This window comes from Heloderma suspectum, chromosome 1 (genome assembly GCF_057233095.1).
Source record: "Heloderma suspectum isolate Gila_16-S chromosome 1, 16-S_ref, whole genome shotgun sequence".
In the NCBI taxonomy this organism is placed as follows: domain Eukaryota; kingdom Metazoa; phylum Chordata; class Lepidosauria; order Squamata; family Helodermatidae; genus Heloderma; species Heloderma suspectum.
The window spans coordinates 308,085,335-308,103,301 of NC_139458.1; the positions used below are offsets into that span (position 1 = coordinate 308,085,335).

Here is a 17,967-nt window from a genome sequence, read left to right on the forward strand (position 1 = left end):
ACCCAGTTCTAATAAACCAAGATGTTCTCAAAATTAATAACTACAATGTTGTTCAGGGACATACTTTCTATACTCCTACAGTGAGTAGTTGTGCTGAATACATTCATGCTAATGAAAAGCACCATAATATTAGCATAAAATTGAGATAGCTTACATCACATCTAAAAGTAGATACTACGTATCACAATATCCGCTAGAATTAGTAGAAAATGGGCTACAAGATCGCCTGAATGACAGAAGCTTACATGATTCCTGAAAACCTACTTTGGTGGTTTTAGGTCCCTGTGAATGAGAGCCTTTGGTTTCATGCTGTGAAGATATGCCACTCCCTGGGAACACTGTAAACACCAACTCATGGCATGTGCAGCAGTGTAGTAAGGCAGAGGCTCAGCACCATGTAGGACTGAAAAAGAAAAGTACAAACTAAAAAGAACTTTATTGCACATTACAGTAGACACAACATGGGAACACTACTCCTGTGAACATTACATAAAATATACAACAAAATGCATTCTTTTTTCCCACTTTGTCTAAAGGGTTTCTTCTAGCTTAAACTAGGGGCCACCTATGTAGATGTGAGGCCAAATAAACTGTAGTCCAAGTATCAAAACTGATCTGAGCCATTGCTTGTTTTCAGCAGCTTTGGTCACAAAACAGCCCACAATATTTATGAACCTCAGCACTTATATGAATAATAAGTTAAAAACTTACTTTGTTATTGGAGTAAGTCTGTTTTTAGAACATAGAAGCATCAACAGTTTTAAGGCTAAACTTGCAGGAAAAGTATGTGTGCTCAGTGTTATTTGACTTGACTGGTGATTGTGGTAAAGAAATAAATGGATTGCTGTTACCATGAGTACAACTCAATCCACAATTACAATGCCACAACTCAGTGTGCTTTCAACATTTTTGTGGTGACTTGTTAGATGTGGGTTGAGCTGTGAATTGTGCGCAGTCACACAACCATTTTACCGGAGTACATCTCATTGCTGATCTCACTTTTTTGCTCAGTCAATTTAGCAGTATGAATTGGCCTTTAACTTTACAAATTAGCTATGTGGAGTTCGTTAACAGCAGCTGACTAGAATGCTTAATCCTGAGTTCTGATTTTTTTTAAGTAGTCAAAACAAGAACATAGGAATTTACATTATAAATCAAACAACGCTATAAATTATTTATGCCACTTCATTGGCTTTCACTTTATAGAACAAATCTGTAAACACAACCTTACATTTTACGCAGAATTCTGGACAACACAATTCAAGAGAGATGCTCACCATTATAGAGAGAACCTCCTTCAGCATATTCCATAACAAGACACACCTTAGTGGAAAAAAAACATGTGTTAGGTTAAAAGAAGCTTTTGCTTTTTATGTGAAATGTTTAAAGTAGAGATGTTTATGAAATTATTCCCATCTGAACTACTGTTTGGGCTTGAGTGTTCCAAATTACCTGGCCTTTTTTGTGTAGCAGCAACAATAACTTAGGATCATGCAATTCTTGTGTTTTGATTTCCACACTTTGTGGACAAATGCACACACAATTTGCTGTAGCTTTAGTTTCCTTCTGTTCTTCCTCTTCCTCCCCAGTCCCCTCACTCTACCTTACTGATGCACACAAGTGGTTGCACATATCGTCAAAAAGCAGCACAAAAAGGAAATTCTGATGCACTTCTGCTCTCATCTATACTGTGTTTCAACGATTATCATCTCTGCACATTGGTAACATAGAGGAGAGAGTAACTAACAAATGGGAGGTAATGAAATCTATGGCAAAGTGCATGCACCAGTTCCTGAATTAGTTTTAGACATTCTTCACGTTAAATTGGGATGAGGGCAGAGCAGAATGCTGTACCAAGTGAACCTATGGAGCAAGAGTGGAATAGAACCACGCTTATTCAAAATGTATTAATATATGGTAAAAGGATATTCAAGATATTCATTCTCAGAAATAAAAAAGGGGGGACCTAATGCAGTATGTGAAAAGAAGAAGTTACTAGGCACCGATATTAGCTCAAACAAAACCTTTACTCATCTTAAAATGTTTAGGCCCGCAACAACATGATATGGTGATCTCAAAAGCCAAAGAGGTCCTACTTACTGGATTCAAACAAGCGCCATATAACTTGACAATATTAGGATGGTTCACACGTGACAACTGTCGAAGCTGGAATTCAAAAAAGCCATGTATGTAAAGGTTACGTTCTTAGATACAATTAGTCTGTTTCTTAATCTTTTTTCATACAGGATTCATACCTAAGCTTAAAGACCAAATTGGCTTGATTACGTATAATACATTGCCTGCATCTGGAGAAAGAGCTGCAGTCCACTCCTACACCCTGTTTCAGTTCCTGTAGAGATATAACGGCTACATCTAATACACAACTTGTCTTTTTTAAAATGACTCTCTCCTCTACTGCAACTTCTCAGTGGGCATGGTTGCTATGATCAATGGTGACCCTGCCGTACTCTCCATTTTACTTCCAAAAATGTCTCTTGCTAGCCTATGGCTGCCACTGCTCCAGTGCTAGAAGCAGTGTTGCTGGCATTACTTTAATTTTTTAAAAATGTAAACATAACTTGTAAGGTTTTTTTTTTAATATGTTAACAAAGGGACAAGTGCCTTGAGGCTGAGCAAGTCACTTTGCATGCTTCCAAAGTGTATGTTTACCAGGTGGCTTAATGATACATCTATACACATGCTTTCAGAATAATAATAATCTTCATACCACATTTAGAGCTGTACAGAAATGTTGTAACACCAATGCTAGAGGTGACTGGCAATGCCAATACTTCATTGGTATTAATACTTAAGCTAGTCAAGAAATCAACCAATTGGGAAATTCTGGCCTACAATTCAATCCAAATCAATTTACTTTGATTTACAGGAAATGTAATTCTGAAGTCCTTGGTTCCAAATAGGATTCACTGCTATAGCTTACAGTTGGTCACTGGCTTCAGGGCTGGGGAAGAATGTATTAACACGTCTCTATATCAGGTCCTGGTGGCCAGATCCCCACCTCCCATAGTGGCCTCCATTTCCCCTGTGCTGGTCTGGGGACACTGCTGTCACCACAGTCACTTTTGCTTCCTCAGAAACCTAGGCTTCCTCAGAAAATAGAAGGTAAGAAGGTTTGGGCACTTGCTAACCCCACAAGAACCCTGTGGAGGATCCTCTGGGCACCAAGAACCATTCATAAAAAGAAATGGAATTCACTCATACCCCCAGAGAATAGCAAAATGCATGGAACCCATTTGTGACAGGCCCCTGTCACCATTTTTTCTACCAGGTTTACTGAAGAAATCAGACCAGGTCGCTGTGGAAGCTTCCTCAGCAGTTGGGCTGGGGAAATTAAGGTCAATGTCCATGTTCTCATATGCCAAACAAAGTAGAAGCATAGCTAGTAAGGATGTGGCCTGTTTTTCACTAAGCTGTGTGTCAGCTCCACCTTTTCTCACCCATTCCCAATGCTATCCTTGGTTAAATGAAATAAAAATTAAATGGTATGTTTAAACTGAATGTACTCATCATGGACTCTTCATTTCCTTCAGAAGTATAATAGGAGCCATGACTATCCCCCTCACCTTAATTAAGAACCTTAATTTTTAACCAAGTCTTGAGCATATTATACATAGTTGTAAATATTCTATTAGTTTCTTGTCACTTGGAGCACCCTGGTTTAGATTCTCTTCCATGGGTGATGAAAGAGTGAAAACATGTCTTCCCTCCCCATCCACCCTGACACACCTTCAAGACCAATGGAAATACACACATGGGCATAACATTTGAATAGGTTTCATACATATGCGATACAATGTGTGATTCAACGTGACTGTCAGATTGTGCAGTCAATTCCCAGATTGTATATGAGATACTGATTCAAACGTCACATCAGCATTTCCCAACCTGGTGCCATCCAGATGTTTTGGAATTCAACTCCATCAAATCCAGCTAGCATGATCAATTTTTGGTGGGGATCAGGGTGTTTCATGGACAAACACAAACCAGTTCATTTACTGATAGATTATTTATTTTTCTTCCATGTATAAAGCTGTAGAGAAAGTAGGGATGTACGAAAGTGACTTACCTTTCGCAGATTATGTTGATGGTGGCGGGAGAGGCATTCCGTCCCTCCCCCCGGAATCCTGGCTGGGGGGGGGGAGGCGCTCCGTTCCTCCCCCCCGGAATCCTTGAACGGCCGGCTGTGCTCCGCGGCAGCTCCGCGGAGCAGCCGGTCAGGCCAGAGCCATCCGCAGCCGGATTTCCGGCCGCAGAGGGCTCCGGGTAAAAAACAAAACAAAAAACACGTACGCAAATGGTGGTGGCTACGGCCGCCGCCATTTGCATTCCTTCTTTTTACCATCTTAATCTACGTAAATATTTACGTAGACTATGACAGCAAAAATCAAGGGGAACGCAAATAGCGTAGCGGGTGCCATTTGCGTCTCCTTTTGATTTGCGTACGCGTTTTTTTTTTTTAAACCCACCCCCAACCATGATAGGCTACTTAAAGATTTATGTAGCCTATCACGTCTTTTTTTTCAAACCTAGCCATGATAGGCTACGTAAATCTTTACGTAAATTTTTTACGTAGCCTATCATGTCTTTTTTTCCCCACAAGCCTGGAAATGGTGGTGGCGGCAGCCGGTAGGAAGATCCGCCCCAGATAAGTCTCGTCCCGGGGGGGAGCCGCGGGGGGGGGGTGGCAGGCCGTTCCGCCACAGAGTTCGGGGGGCTGAATGCACTGGCATTCGGCCTCACCGAGATCCGTGGTGGAATTCTCTGACATCCCTAAGAGAAAGGAATATATTACACCAAGTGGTGGAGGAAGGTAGTGCACTATTACTGTAAAAAAAGCCAAAATTCAACACTGAGAAGGAGCCTATTTGTATCTTAGGAGCAGCTGAACATGTTTTACTGTAACTGCTGGAATAAGTTAAGGAACAAATGAGTGCTTGGGACACTTGTGGCTTCTCACCATGCACCTTCATTGAGGGATCATCAGAGAGCACACCGGCTGTTTTGTCAGAAGTCTTGACATGGCTCTGATAAAACCTCCTTCTCCGTTGCAGGTTTTATCATTTGCCCCTTGGAGCCAGAGCTCCAGAGGGAAAGAAGAGAGGGGCAGGAGGGATCAGAAGGAAAACTGAAAGCAGTTAGGATAAAAGGTTATTTTTAAAACAAACAAACAAACAACAACAGGAACCAGAGTAAGGGGTGAGAGGAATAGAAAGCAGCGGGTAAGTTGGAGAATGAACAAGCTAGACAATAAAAGAGAAACAAGACTGTGAGGAGAAGGCAGAGAACAAACTGGGAAAAAGGAACAAAGATCACTAGTACAAAAGGAAAAGAACTTGGTCATACGAGCCCAGTCTTTGCCTGGGTGGCAGGGAGACTTGACCATTGTTGGATGCCTCCTCACACCAAACAGGAAACCTTTATGGCTTGAATATTAAAGTGCTGATTGGTTGCTGTTAGATGCGCTTGCTGTAGGATCTACAAGAGCTGAATGCTTGAAATAGAGAATTGCTAAGATTTGCCATAGAAATCCTACACTGTAATTTCTGTTGGCTGAAATCACTAAATAGGTACAGTATGCTCATCCTTCCTGGTTGAAATCACTACTAAAATGGGAAGTTTTGAACTATGCTAGCAGCTTGGATCTGGCTTAACAATTTCTGTTGGCTTGGAGCTGTAAATATCAAAAGGAGCCAGAGGAGTTGCCACCCACACCCAATTTGCTGCTGCTCACTGCTGGAACACAAGATATCGCAACACATCTGATTTCTGATGCCCCTTGATGGAGCAGAATATATTGCAATGCTCTCAAATTTCTACATCTTCATAGTTCATGCAAGCAACCCCAACTCATTGACTGCATTCTTGAATGAACTGTACATAGAAAGATTTCCATTGGCACATATAGACCTTGAGAGGAGGTGGAAAGTTTTGGACTTTGACTGTCTATGTTGCTAATCTCTTCTTGATGCACTGTTTGTTACCTTGAATAAATATTGTTGTTTGCCCGTATCTTGGGTGCCTGCGTAAAACTGCTATGTAGACAACCAAATTGAGGTTGTATAGGAAAACCCAGGTTTTCCTGGGTGGGGACTCAAGTCCTGGCTTGAAACACAATGTAATGTAGCTTGAGCGTAGTGTCACTATATGGTATAGCTCAAACCCTCCCATTCTAGTAGTGATAACATCTTGTGACAACCCACTATATTATGACAGTTCAACAGTGTCACCTCGAGTGTCTGGTGAGTTGGCACCATGCTGGGATGCCTGAATAGGCTTATCTCTCACCTTTTTGTTCCCCAGTGGCTTTTTTAAAACAACAACAGTTTGCCTGATTCAAACTGGCTGGCTCTTTTGAGATGTAAGCGTAGGGTCATTATGAAGGTGGGTCCAGCTACTTTGATTTGCTGGCTAGACTGACATCAGAAATGGAAGGTATTGCACTGTTGGACAAAACAAGAGTCAGTCTCTGTTCAGCAGTCAGCTTTTATTGAATGCAGGTTCCCATAAAAGTGAGTTCTCTCACTCCTTGTCATCCTCCTAATAACATTTAATTCAGAGGTGGGCAACATGTGGCCCTCCTGATGTTTTGGCCTACAAGTCCCATAATCCCTCATCGTTGGCTATGCAGACTAGGGCTAATGGGGAGCTGTAGGTCAAAATATGGGGAGCTGTAGGTCAACACATGGGGAGTTGTAGGCCAAAACAAGTTGCCCACTCCTGATCTATTTAGTATCTGATACTGAGGGCGCAATCCTATGGGTAAGCCCCTGAACGTCAAGGCTTACAATTATCCTATGCTGAGTGGGAGCCTCCTGCACTGCATTTAAGCTAGACTGGTGATTTCTCCCATCTAGTGGAGGTTTAGGAGAGAGGGAGGGAAGGAGTAAGCCAGCTGCTCTGGTTTCCTCCCCGCTCCCCTTTCTCTCCTCTCCATGTTCCATTTACCTAACGTGCCGGCTAAAAGGGGGAGAGGGCAGGGAGCGTGCTGGCTAAAAGGGGGAGAGGGCAGGGAGCACAGTTTCCTGGCTACGAGGTTGGAGCCCTGTTTACAACCTTGTATCCAGGAAACCAAAGAATCCTATGTCTCCCAGATGTTGTCTAGGGGGCACAGGATTGCTCTTTTGAGATGCTTGCTTGCTCTCTCGCAGACCATCCCCTCTGCAAGGAACTGTGCATATGCTGTGAAACGAAAGCACCTTTCTTGTTTTTTATTTCCTAGGGCTGGGCTGAAGGGAGGGGTCCTAGGCAATAGGGCTCAGAAAATCCCCAAGCAGCTAGAGTAAGGTATGTCTGGAGTTTCAATCTGACTGGTGGCAGCCTATCAGTAATTCTATTTTGGGGAACCCTTGTAAAGAAGGGGGTCTACTAGTTGGGAAAGTCATCCCTCCTTCCAGATCTACAATATTTCTACATACTGAACTCAGCCCTGGGTGCTAATCCAAGGATTACACATATATAAACAATAATTCTTTAGTACAACATTTCTCAAATCCATACAAAACTTTCTGTAAGGACCAGTAGGAGGAGTGGGGAAGGCATGATCTCCCTCCACCTTCTGCACATATGGTGAAGATAAGAGGAAAGTACTATCTGAACAGGGCCAGTGTGGCTGAAGAGGCAGGACACCAATAAACCATGATGGATCAATTTGCAGAATTATTTTATTCTAAACCAATCTGGTTTACAGAATATCCTTACAGGCAAGGAAGGCTTCAGTTTTTAATCACCTAAGGAAGCTTGCAGTTCAGAGGGATCTTTAAGTTCACTTCCCAACTTGTTCCCTACTCCCCAGTCCTGATCATATGCCTGGGATGTAGAAAGTTTCCAAAACACAACACAGAAATAAACCTTAAAAGAACATTTAATGACACATAAATAAACATATAAGCACCCATACAAATCCGTGGATTAGTAAACCAGCAGCTCTAAATGCACTTTATAAACAATACACTCTTCAGAGACTACATTTCCTTTTTTTTCAGGTGCTTTCTGCTCCAAAACAACCTAAACATATTATTCTGAAACCAACAAGTTATTCTGAAACCAACAAGTTACAACAAGTCTGTGTTAGAATAAATTTTAAAGCAAAATTGTACCTCTACTATGAAGGCTTTTCGTTCAGATTCACTTTCTATTTGCTTAATGGCCACATCTTTCCCTCGCCATTTTGCTTTGCAAACCACTCCAAAGGCTCCTCTTCCAACAACCTAAATAAGAAGGCAATTGTAAATTTTCAGATAAGTAAGTCAAACTATCTGCACAGCCCACATTAATTCTATTCTTAACGTTGTAGAACGACATAACAAAAGACCTGCACAACTTATGACTTGTGAAGATGCACACAATCCAAAAGCCATTCACTGTAGGGATGCTGGACAAATTTGAGACGGGCTAAAAGAAGCTCGGATTTCTAAGAATCTGACCTGCAGAATCTGCTGTGGAGCAGCCCCCTCAGGGAAAGTTTGTGGACTTTTGGATTTTTTTTTACTTTTCCAAAATTTACGTATATTTATAGGAAAATACGCACATCTATGCTGAGGAAAAGTTGAATGGAATGGGGGACAATACGCTAGATGTAATGTACTAAGGCAAATTTTGTAACTTGTTACAAAAGCTCTTATGTAATTATTTGCATATTTTTCCGCATGACAAAAAAAAATCGAATGTCTGTGAGCGGATGACGGAACAAAAGGTACCTGAGAATCCGCGAAACACAGACGGAATGGATTTTATACAGTCCATACATCCCTAATTCACAGTAGCCTGCCAGGTGCTTGGCGACCTCCTGTTTTTGCAGTCCTGGGCAGGAAACAAAACTATGAGAATTAATCAAAATCCTGGAAGACATCACACATGGCTAGTGGGCTGTGTTTGACTTGTGGGAAAGCTTATCTAGAACTTATTTCCCTACTTACATGATCAGATTTTTCTTTGTCCCCAGCAGCATACAAAGGGGGGGGGGAATTAGAAATAGACCTTGGAAGTCTTGTGCTCCCTCTCCCAGTCCCAGTCCTGTCACCTCAGGAAGAAATGAACGAATGAATAAGGGGGGCTCATTGTTTATCTGAATAAAGGTTCTCCCTGTCCTCAGGAATTAACGTATAGGGTCAGGGAGATCCCACATTCAAACAAACATAGAGTCTTCCACTGGTTCAATGTTTACTTCTGGTCATGCTGGCAATAGCAGGAGAGGACCAGGAGTAGAAGTGAATAAGCCCAAGCCCTTGTCTCCCCCGGTAATGCAGGAGCTTAATGCAAAAATATTTCACTTCGGCTACCCACAGTTTATTGCAGATATAAGTTGTGTGCATATGGAAGTTTGCAATTCACGCAGGATAAACTATCTCACATATCCTAGATGGAGAAGCTCCACTGAGCTCAGTGGGACCTACTCTGAAGTAAAGTTGCATAGGAGTGTCTTTATTATTACCTCTCAAACATTAGGTATTACTCAAACATATATTCTTGAAGAATCTTTGCTGCACAGGTTAAAGAGATCCCATCACCAATGGCATTATTTTCATAGGCATCACATATGGCATTGCGCACATCCCTTCAAACGTAGCATAACCTCTTGGCCAATTTTATCCTCATGATGTCATGAGATAAATGCAACAAGCTCTTCTTTCAGATGGGTTCAATCGCTGGTATGTCCAAATCCAAGAATGACAAGATGTAATAATCTGAAAGCAGGAGCTGTAGGGTTGTACATGTACATACCTTGCATGTAGGCAACCTGCTTACTGAGAAATGATCCATATGCAGTTTGAGAAGAACTGTTCACCATATTTGATTGTGATCTGTTTCTACGTCTTCTGTTGTAAAATCCTGTTAACAGGATTTGTGATGTTTTGCAACCAGATTTTTAGAGAACACTTTACCTTCAAGTGCCACTGCATATGAGCACCTATTCAGAGCAATACTAAATGTTGACCATCAACCTATGTGATGCCTGTGAAAATAATGCCATCAGTTCTGGGATGTGCCTAGCCCAAGCAACAAAATGTATGATAAGTCTTTCACAATAATGACACAACTATGCAAATACACTTGCAAGGAGTCACATTGGCTTCAGTGGGACCTAACTGTTCCATCTGGGGTGTGAGAGTTTCTCCTGGGTGATTTTCCAATTTCTAAATGCATACAACTTCCACTGGCAATACTGGTAGTTCCTGACAGGTTATTTAGATCTGGGTTTTTCCTTCCCCATGAACAATTTTTTGTTGTTTGTTTCTGTTCACTTTCACTATCTGATTACTTCAATCACAACTAACTTGTTGAGTGATGGGGCATTGGGCAAGGATAATAGCCTGAAGACGGGTGGGTCCTGTCCTCATAAGGGCTTCCCTTACAGGCCTAAGGGGCAATGGCTCATTTCTGGCCCAACTCGGGCATCTTGGTTCCTGCCACACAGCTTGGTTGGTCACAACAGATATCATGAACAGATATCAAAACTGGCTGCTGCCACAACCTGACCTTCACAAGTACACATCCCCCAGCAGTCGGGGTAAACAGGTACTATTGGCAGAAGTTACAATGGCACTTGGTCCCTTGCCCATGCCTTGCCAATAGTCATCTGGAAGCTGTAATTTAATCAAGTTTTTGTCTGATTTACCCAATCTTGGTACCTGTTCTTATCTGTTCCCTTCCTGCTGCATTCTACTCCCAGCTATAGGAACAAGTCTTCTTTTCTGTGGCCGTATGTTTATGCTTGTTTGCCAAAAGCATATGTTTTAGGGAAGAGACATTCCAATGGCTGAGGGTTGTGGGTGGGCAAGGATGCACTGGGATACAGGAATGGAGAGATGGAGGTGGCAGAAGGCCATACGGCCTGTCAAAGTTAGGCTGAGCAGCTTATGTGTAGTGATTTAAGGAGAGGCATCACATGAACAGAATGATGAAAAGCAACCGATTTTGGCAAAGCTGTAGAGAGGTGAGAGGTCCAAGTTGACATCATGTGTATATTTCATTACATATATACACATACTGGGAAGCAGTGGCCTATTACAGCCTCCAAGCACACACATACAGATGAAGTTACACAAATGTTGGATGGGCATACACAGGTTTCATGTTCCTCCCAGTCTCCATGGAAGAGCTTTCTGTGTAGAGAAAGCATAATGTGTGAAGCTGTCCATGGCTGACATAGAACAAGAAGTGCCACCTCTCCATACTTTATTCCAATGATATAAAGTAACACAAAATGCCACTTGAGGCTTCAAATGTTGTACCTTGAAATAAACAAGCATTCAAGCCTGTTGTAGTTCTTTACAACATCAACTTAAAATTTAACTTACAAGGTCCCCTAAACAAGTGCACACTTCTTTGGTGTGCTCAAGCCTTAATAGGATTCAATTCTCAACAGATCAGCCTCAGAACTAGTTTTTACCAGCAAAGCTCAACTCTGGTGCTTAATGAAGTACTCGGGGCATATTGTTTTGCTGTTATTATTTTTTGCCCATCTTTCTCCCAAGAAACTCAGTCTCTGGGTCCCTGCCCATGTGATCCTCACAACAACGCTGTGACTTCAGTTGAAAGATGGCAACTGGCTCAAAATCACCAAGTGAGCTTCAAGGCTGTATGAGAACTTGAACCTGAGTCTACCTGCTCTAAGGCCAACATTTTAACCACTACACGAAAAGTGTAGTGAGTACTATCCTGAACATCTTTCTCTCACCAATGGGTGAGGAGTACCATTAGGCTGTACACATCCTGGGTGGGGGAGCGAAAAAGCAACTTCCCAAGTAGCTTTGGGTCCTAGCACCTCTTCGAAATAAGCAGTACATGCTTACTCAGAAGGAAGATCCACTGAGCTCAAGGGGGCTTACTCCCAAGCAAGCAAGCAAGCAGAGGATGGCAACCTCAGGCTCAGCGGGTGCATACGGCACTGCTGGTGGGTTTGTCGCCGGGCACCAAGGCTGTAGTCATAAGTATGTACCCCAGGAAATAAGTTTCTCTGGAGTAAGTGCGGCTTACTGTTGAGTCGACACGTTTAGGCTCGCTAAACACCATCGCTGTGGGACTCACCTCTTCCACTTCAATCTCTTTGTAGTCAATTTTTTCGAAGTTAAGCACTGGGGGGGTTTCAATCATGTCCACGGAGCTGGCAGAAGACATCCCTTCACTTCCAACGGCGTGTGTGCGGGGCGGGTGCGCGTCTAGAGGCCGGGCGGGACAGGAGGCTGGGGCAGCCCGGTCTGGAAGCGGTGAGGCAGCGCCCGGCTCTTCTCGCCAGACTGTTTCCCAGGGTTTTCCCCCGCCGCTCAGGGGAAGGAGGGCCTGGCGGAGGCACCCCCTGGGCCTCGGAGAGGCCTCATACGAGGCTCTTCCGCCCCGGCTTTATTGGGGCCGCCGGGAAGCCCGGGCCGTGGGGGCCTGGCTCGACATCCTGCGCCTCGGGCGCAAGCAGCCCCCGCCGCCCCTTCTCTCTAGAGCTGCGCTTGCAGGCCGCGGCCTCTCCTCGGTCGGAGCCTCGGAGTCGCGTCGGCGGCTGCGCGCCCCCGGGAGCAAAAGAGAGAGGGGGGAGTTGAATGAACACGACCAGGAGCCGCCGCTCGGAGCCCCGCCGCCGCCGCTCCTGACGTTGGGGCCGTTTCTCAGCAAAGGGGAACGCAGAGGTTGTCCCCACACTTCGGGCTTCCCCCACTCGTTCCCGCCTCCGTAGCGGCTACTGAAGAGGCCCGGCCCGGGCTAGGGCCTGGCAGCAGCGGTGGGCCTCCTCTTCCTTCCCCGCTCACCGCCTGTCTCTTCCCGGAGCTGCTCCGCCTCCCTCCTTTGCCGCCTCCCAGAGGCCGCTGAGGGAGGGACGGGTAGCGTGGTAGGAGGTAGCACCCATTTCTCTAGTGCCGTCGGAAAACCTGACGGCGGGCTAATGTCTTCCTCGCGACAGGAGCCGGCTTGGTGGAGGACGCGGAAGGGTAGCTGGCCTCCGCCTCAGAGCAGGTGAGGGATGTGAAAGCGAGCGGCGGGACAGAAAAGAGTTGCCTCCCTCAGGCGGGCCACCGTCGGTGCCTGTAGCAGCTGCGTGTCAGGCAGGAATCCGTGAGGTGATGCTTTCCCTCAGCAGTGCAGCGTCTTACCAGGGGAAAGCGCCACCAATTTGTCTAGTCCAGCCGTCCCCAACCTGGTGCCCTCCAGATGTTTTGGGCTACAATTCCTGACCATTGGCCATGCTGGCTGGGACTGATGGGAGCTGAAGTCCAACATTTATTTATGTATTTATTATTAACAGTTATATTCTGCCTCCTATGCTAAAAAGCCATCAAGTTAGCGTACAACAATTTAAAACAATAAAACCTTGCAACAGTAAAAACAAGGACATGAAAAACTACACATTTTAAAAGGCTAAATGGAAAAGATGTGTCTTTACACCCTTTCTAAAGGCCAAGAGAGTGGGGGCCAATTGTAGTTCTTGAGGGAGCGTATTCCATAGTTCGGGGGCAACACAGGAGAAAGCCCTTTCGTGCATGCCTGACAACCGGTCTCTGTGGGTAATGGTGCCCTCAAAAGGGCCTCTGCTGCAGATCTTACTACTTGGGCAGGTTCATAGCGAAACATCTGGAGGACACTGGGAGAGAATGGACTCTAGACTGAATGGGAAGAGACGGCAACTTGCTGCTAAAGACACAGAGCAATTCTTCTGATCTGGAAACACCAAAAGACAACCTATTCAAGGTTTACATATACGTGGATTTCCCAATGAAGGAAGTTATATATTCTGTTGCTGTGTATGGAAAAGAAAGGGGGTGGGGAGGAATAATCAGATTTGCCGATAGTCAGGTCTCGCCCAAATCCATCAGCTAATTAGAGCTCACATCCATGCCCACTGACTGCAATTTAGCCCCCCCCCCCACATTAATCCAGCACCTCAAGGCACTGCCATTGCTCAAAAACACACACCCAAAGTACTTTCTAATTAGAGATCACAAGTGTGCCTATGAGTTGCACTTTAAGATTCACAGCTCCAGCACCTCATGGCATCACCGTGGTACCAAAAAACTAAAACTAAGGTAAGGATCATCATAATGTTTGCCTGTACAAGCTCCCAAACCACCTTTAATAATAGCTTGTATCCATGTCTACAGACTGCATTGTAAAAACAAGGGTTCCAGTTCCAGAGCTTTGTGTTCCTGCCATGTCTAAAGCTCCAAGTATGCCTCCAGATGAGGCTTTACCATGCAATCGTGATAAATTCTGTACATCATTCATAGAGTGTGTGTGTGTCCGTGTGTGTGTCCAGAAGACACTAGGAGCCCTCCATTTGGAAGGAGGACAAGTTGTTGGGGTATACTAGCAGATAAGGGTGCTTTCAGATGGGCAGCTCCTAGCTCTCTCAATCAAAAGGCATTGTGCATCTTTTCCATCTTTCCTTCCATAATGGATTTTTTGTGGTAAGAAAAAAGATGGAAGAAGCAGTGGGAAAACAGAGGAGGGTTGCGAATGAAAGATGTCATCATCTGGACCCTTGTACAATTCCATGTTTGGAGCAGGGTGGTGGCACAATAAAATACTTGTCTGTAAGCACTCTAAGAATCATAATTAATGGACAGATTCAAAAGGCAATCTAGATAAATCCCTTATTTATTGTATCCCGCCTTTCTACCAAAATGGCACCCAAGGCGGCTTAAAGAAACAATTAAAATTGATTAAAACAGTACATGGGGAGAGCAATCCTAAGGCCCCTAGACAGCATCTGAGGGGCCATAGGATACCTTGGATTCCCAGATCCGAGGCTGTAGACAGCACTCTGACCTCGGAGGAGGGACTCTGTGCTCCACCTTCTCCCCCTTGAAGCTGGCACAGAAAGAACACCACTGGTGTGGTTGGGAACATTTTGGAGAGGGGGAAAAGGGGGGAATTTGGGGGGAGGGGAGGGGACTGGAGAGGTTGGGATACAAGCTATCCTGAGGCCTCTTCAGCCTTCTCTCCCCCTCTGAGATGCTCCAGCTAAATGGGCAAAAAAGCTCGTCTAGAGAAAACGCAGAGCGGCAGGAGTAGGGAGGCGATTTTCTCTGCTGCTTCTCCTGCTCTGTACTGTATGCTTGTAAGCCTCTGAGTTCAGAGGCTTATGAGCATCGAGGGTGTAAACAACAGGATTGTGCCCTAAAATGCAACAAAGTTAACAATTACAGAAAAAAAATATTACTTAAAACAACACCTAACTCAACAGACTCATTTATAGGCTAATGGGGACACGGGTGGCGCAGCAGCTTAACGACGCTGGAGTTTGCTGGCCAGAAATGGTCGACACTCCAACGGTTCAAGCCCAGCTCCATGTGACGGAAGTGAGCTCCTGTCATTTCATCCCTAGCTCCTGCCCACCTAGCAGTTCGAAAGCATACCATCTGCGAGTAGATAAATAGGTATCCCCATTTCGGTGGGAGGAAACGCTGGCAGCACTCTATGCGGGGAGCAGGAACCAGTGCTGGATCTGCCTGGATGCGATTGGTGGAGGAGCGGTGGAGAAAAAGCCCGGATGAGCAGACTTCCCTAAGAACGCTGCTGGCCAGCTGATGCAAAGCTAGTTCACCCTCTTGTGGTGCATCAGTGCAACAAAGACTAGCAACTAGTGGCGCCAGAACATCTACCGTGTAAAAACATTGTAGACTCCCTGGCAATGTGTGCCATACGCTAAATAAATAAATAAATAAAGAAAGAAAGATAGGCTAATGGCCTTCTTAAATAAAGTGGTCTTTGCCTGCTGGCAGAAGGACAACAAAGAAGGAGCAATCCTTAGGGATGTCAGAGAATTCCGCCACGGACTCCAGTGAGTCCTCCCCCCAGAATCCGTGGTGGAATGGCCTCCCCCCCACCCCATGGAATCCCCCCGGGACGGAGCTTACCTGGTGGCAGATGTGGCGGTGGATGCGGCTGGTCTCCCGGCTGCTGCTGGGTTGCTGTGGCTGCAAATGGCAGCCGTCATAGCGGCTGCCATTTGTGTGGCTTCCTTTTGCCATGATAGGCTACGTAAATACTTACGTAGGCTATCACGGCAAAGAGCAGGAGCGCAAATGTCGGCCGCTATGCCATTTGCGCCCCTGCTCTTTGTCATGATAGGCTATGTAAGTATTTATGTAGCCTATCACGGCAAAAGGCAGCTACGCAAATGGCATCGTGGCCGCCATTTGCGTGGCTGTCTTTTGCCGTGATAAGCTACGTAAATACTTACGTAGCCTATCATGGCTTGACAGCCATGCAAATGGCGCCTGGCGTAGCGACTGCCATTTGCTGCTGCAGCAGCCCGGCCGCGGCCGGCCCTGGCCAGCAGCTCCGTGGACTTGCCGCGGAGCGGAGCCAGCTGGGGATTCCGGGGGGGAGGGACGGAGCACCTCCCCCCACCTCTGATGCCCCGGAATGGATTGGTGAGTGGGATTCGTACATCCCTAGCAATCCTAGCCTCCCTTGGAAGGGAGTTCCACAGCCTGGGAGCAGCCACCAAAAAGTCCCTCTCTTGAGCCGTCACCATGTGCACCTCTGAAGGTGGTGGTCTAGAAAGAAGGGCCTTTCCAGAAGATCTTAAGGACTGTGCAGGCTCATATGGGAGAAGGCGGTCTTTCAAGTAGCCTGGTCCCAAGCCATATAGGGCTTTATAGGTCATAAGCAGCAATTTGAATTCTGCCCAGAAACAGGCTTGTTACAGGGAAGATGTAACAAGGGAGTCATGTGCTCCCTATAACCAGCCCTGGTCAACAGTCTGGCTGCAGCATTCTGGACCAGTTGAAGTTTCTGAACAGTTTTCGAAGGCAGCCCCATGTGGAGCACATTACAGTAGCCCAAATGGGATGTAACTAAGGCATGTGTGACATGTCCAGGTCAGATGTCTCTAGGAACGAGTGCTGTTGGCACACTAGGCAGGATATCCTATACAAGGATCACTGTCAGATGGCTATTTAATCTTTCCTTGAAGACCTCCCAGAAATGTTCCCCAGTATCTCTAGGGAGCTTTACGCAGCCCGCCAGAATGTTATCCTGCATATCTCATTGTACTACTTTTGTACAACTCCCATTCATTTCGACAGAGGCTGGGCAGAAGAATTTCCAGATAGATTATATGCCAATATTTTTGAAGGATTTTTCTAATGTTTAACTTACATTTTCCTGTAAATCAGTGATTTTCAAACATCTTAAACTTAGAGAACATTTTCCCCTTGCTTCTTTGCCATTGGCATCCTTCCTCTATTGACAAGTTTTGTTAATAGTAACTACAATTTATTCTTTTACTTATTTTCTTTTACTTTGTTTACTTTAATAAATGTTTACACAACCTGCTTGCTTTCAGTATAATGTATATACCTGTATTATTTTCTGCACAACGGCTTTTCATGTTTGGCATCATGCTGGTTGACAATTGTAGATACACATCTGCTTACACATCTGGCCTAGATAATGAGTAGCAGTTTATTTGAAAAAGTAGTACATGTGGGTCTCCGTGTGACAATGAGCGTGTAGAAGGTGCATGAGCGATGGGATGTCTGTTGCATAGGTATGTGTGAAAGAAAGAACAGGTGTTCTTCCTGACATTGTGTGTACAATAGCTAGTTCAGTGTGTGATGTGGAGTATTGCAAAAGTCTGTATCAAAGACAAAGAATGGTGTATATTTTTTGAGTGTAGAGAGAATGCGATGACAAAGGTACCATGTGTGTGTTTGTGAAAACCTACTTATGGTGTGCATGGATGAGTGTAAAATGAGGAGAGATGGTAGTGGTGGGGAGACTATCAGTAACACTCTTGTTCTTATCATAGACCAATAGACTTTGTATCCTTTCTCCATTGTCTTCAGCCCATACAATAAAGAAAAGCTGGCCTTAGTAACTGCCCCACCACCTCCCTTTAAAGATTAATTAAAACAACAACAACATCAGTCAGGGCCAGAAATAAGCTGGACTCTCAGTTTCATAATTTAACATATGCATGCTTCCCTGGTAATGCTTTGGGCCACATCCAAC

The 17,967-nt window shown here is 44.8% G+C and overlaps 1 protein-coding gene and 1 long non-coding RNA gene across 8 annotated transcripts in view; one reads left to right on the top strand and one right to left on the bottom strand.

Annotated features, from left to right (window-relative positions):
• Positions 1-12,772, bottom strand: part of MAP3K7 (mitogen-activated protein kinase kinase kinase 7) — a 53,409-nt gene extending 40,637 nt beyond the window's left edge. For 4 of the 6 annotated variants that reach the window (XM_084827128.1, XM_084827127.1, XM_084827126.1 and 1 more), the window contains exons 1-5: positions 12,049-12,772; positions 8,118-8,228; positions 2,101-2,166; positions 1,278-1,323; positions 265-403 (exon numbers count right to left, since the gene is read on the bottom strand). In XM_084827128.1, coding sequence (XP_084683254.1) covers positions 265-403; positions 1,278-1,323; positions 2,101-2,166; positions 8,118-8,228; positions 12,049-12,138 — 452 coding nt within the window. In that variant the 5' untranslated portion in view covers positions 12,139-12,772. Of the gene's footprint in view, positions 1-264; positions 424-1,277; positions 1,324-2,100; positions 2,167-8,117; positions 8,229-12,048 lie in introns of all 6 variants that reach the window. The other 2 variants (XM_084827130.1, XM_084827129.1) reach the window with 1 other exon arrangement.
• Positions 12,721-17,967, top strand: part of LOC146359345 (uncharacterized) — a 50,312-nt gene continuing 45,065 nt past the window's right edge. Inside the window, exon 1 of one of the 2 annotated variants that reach the window (XR_014786626.1) lies at positions 12,721-12,963. This is a non-coding gene — a long non-coding RNA (uncharacterized LOC146359345). The remainder of the gene's footprint in view (positions 12,964-17,967) is intronic. The other variant, XR_014786625.1, reaches the window with a different exon arrangement.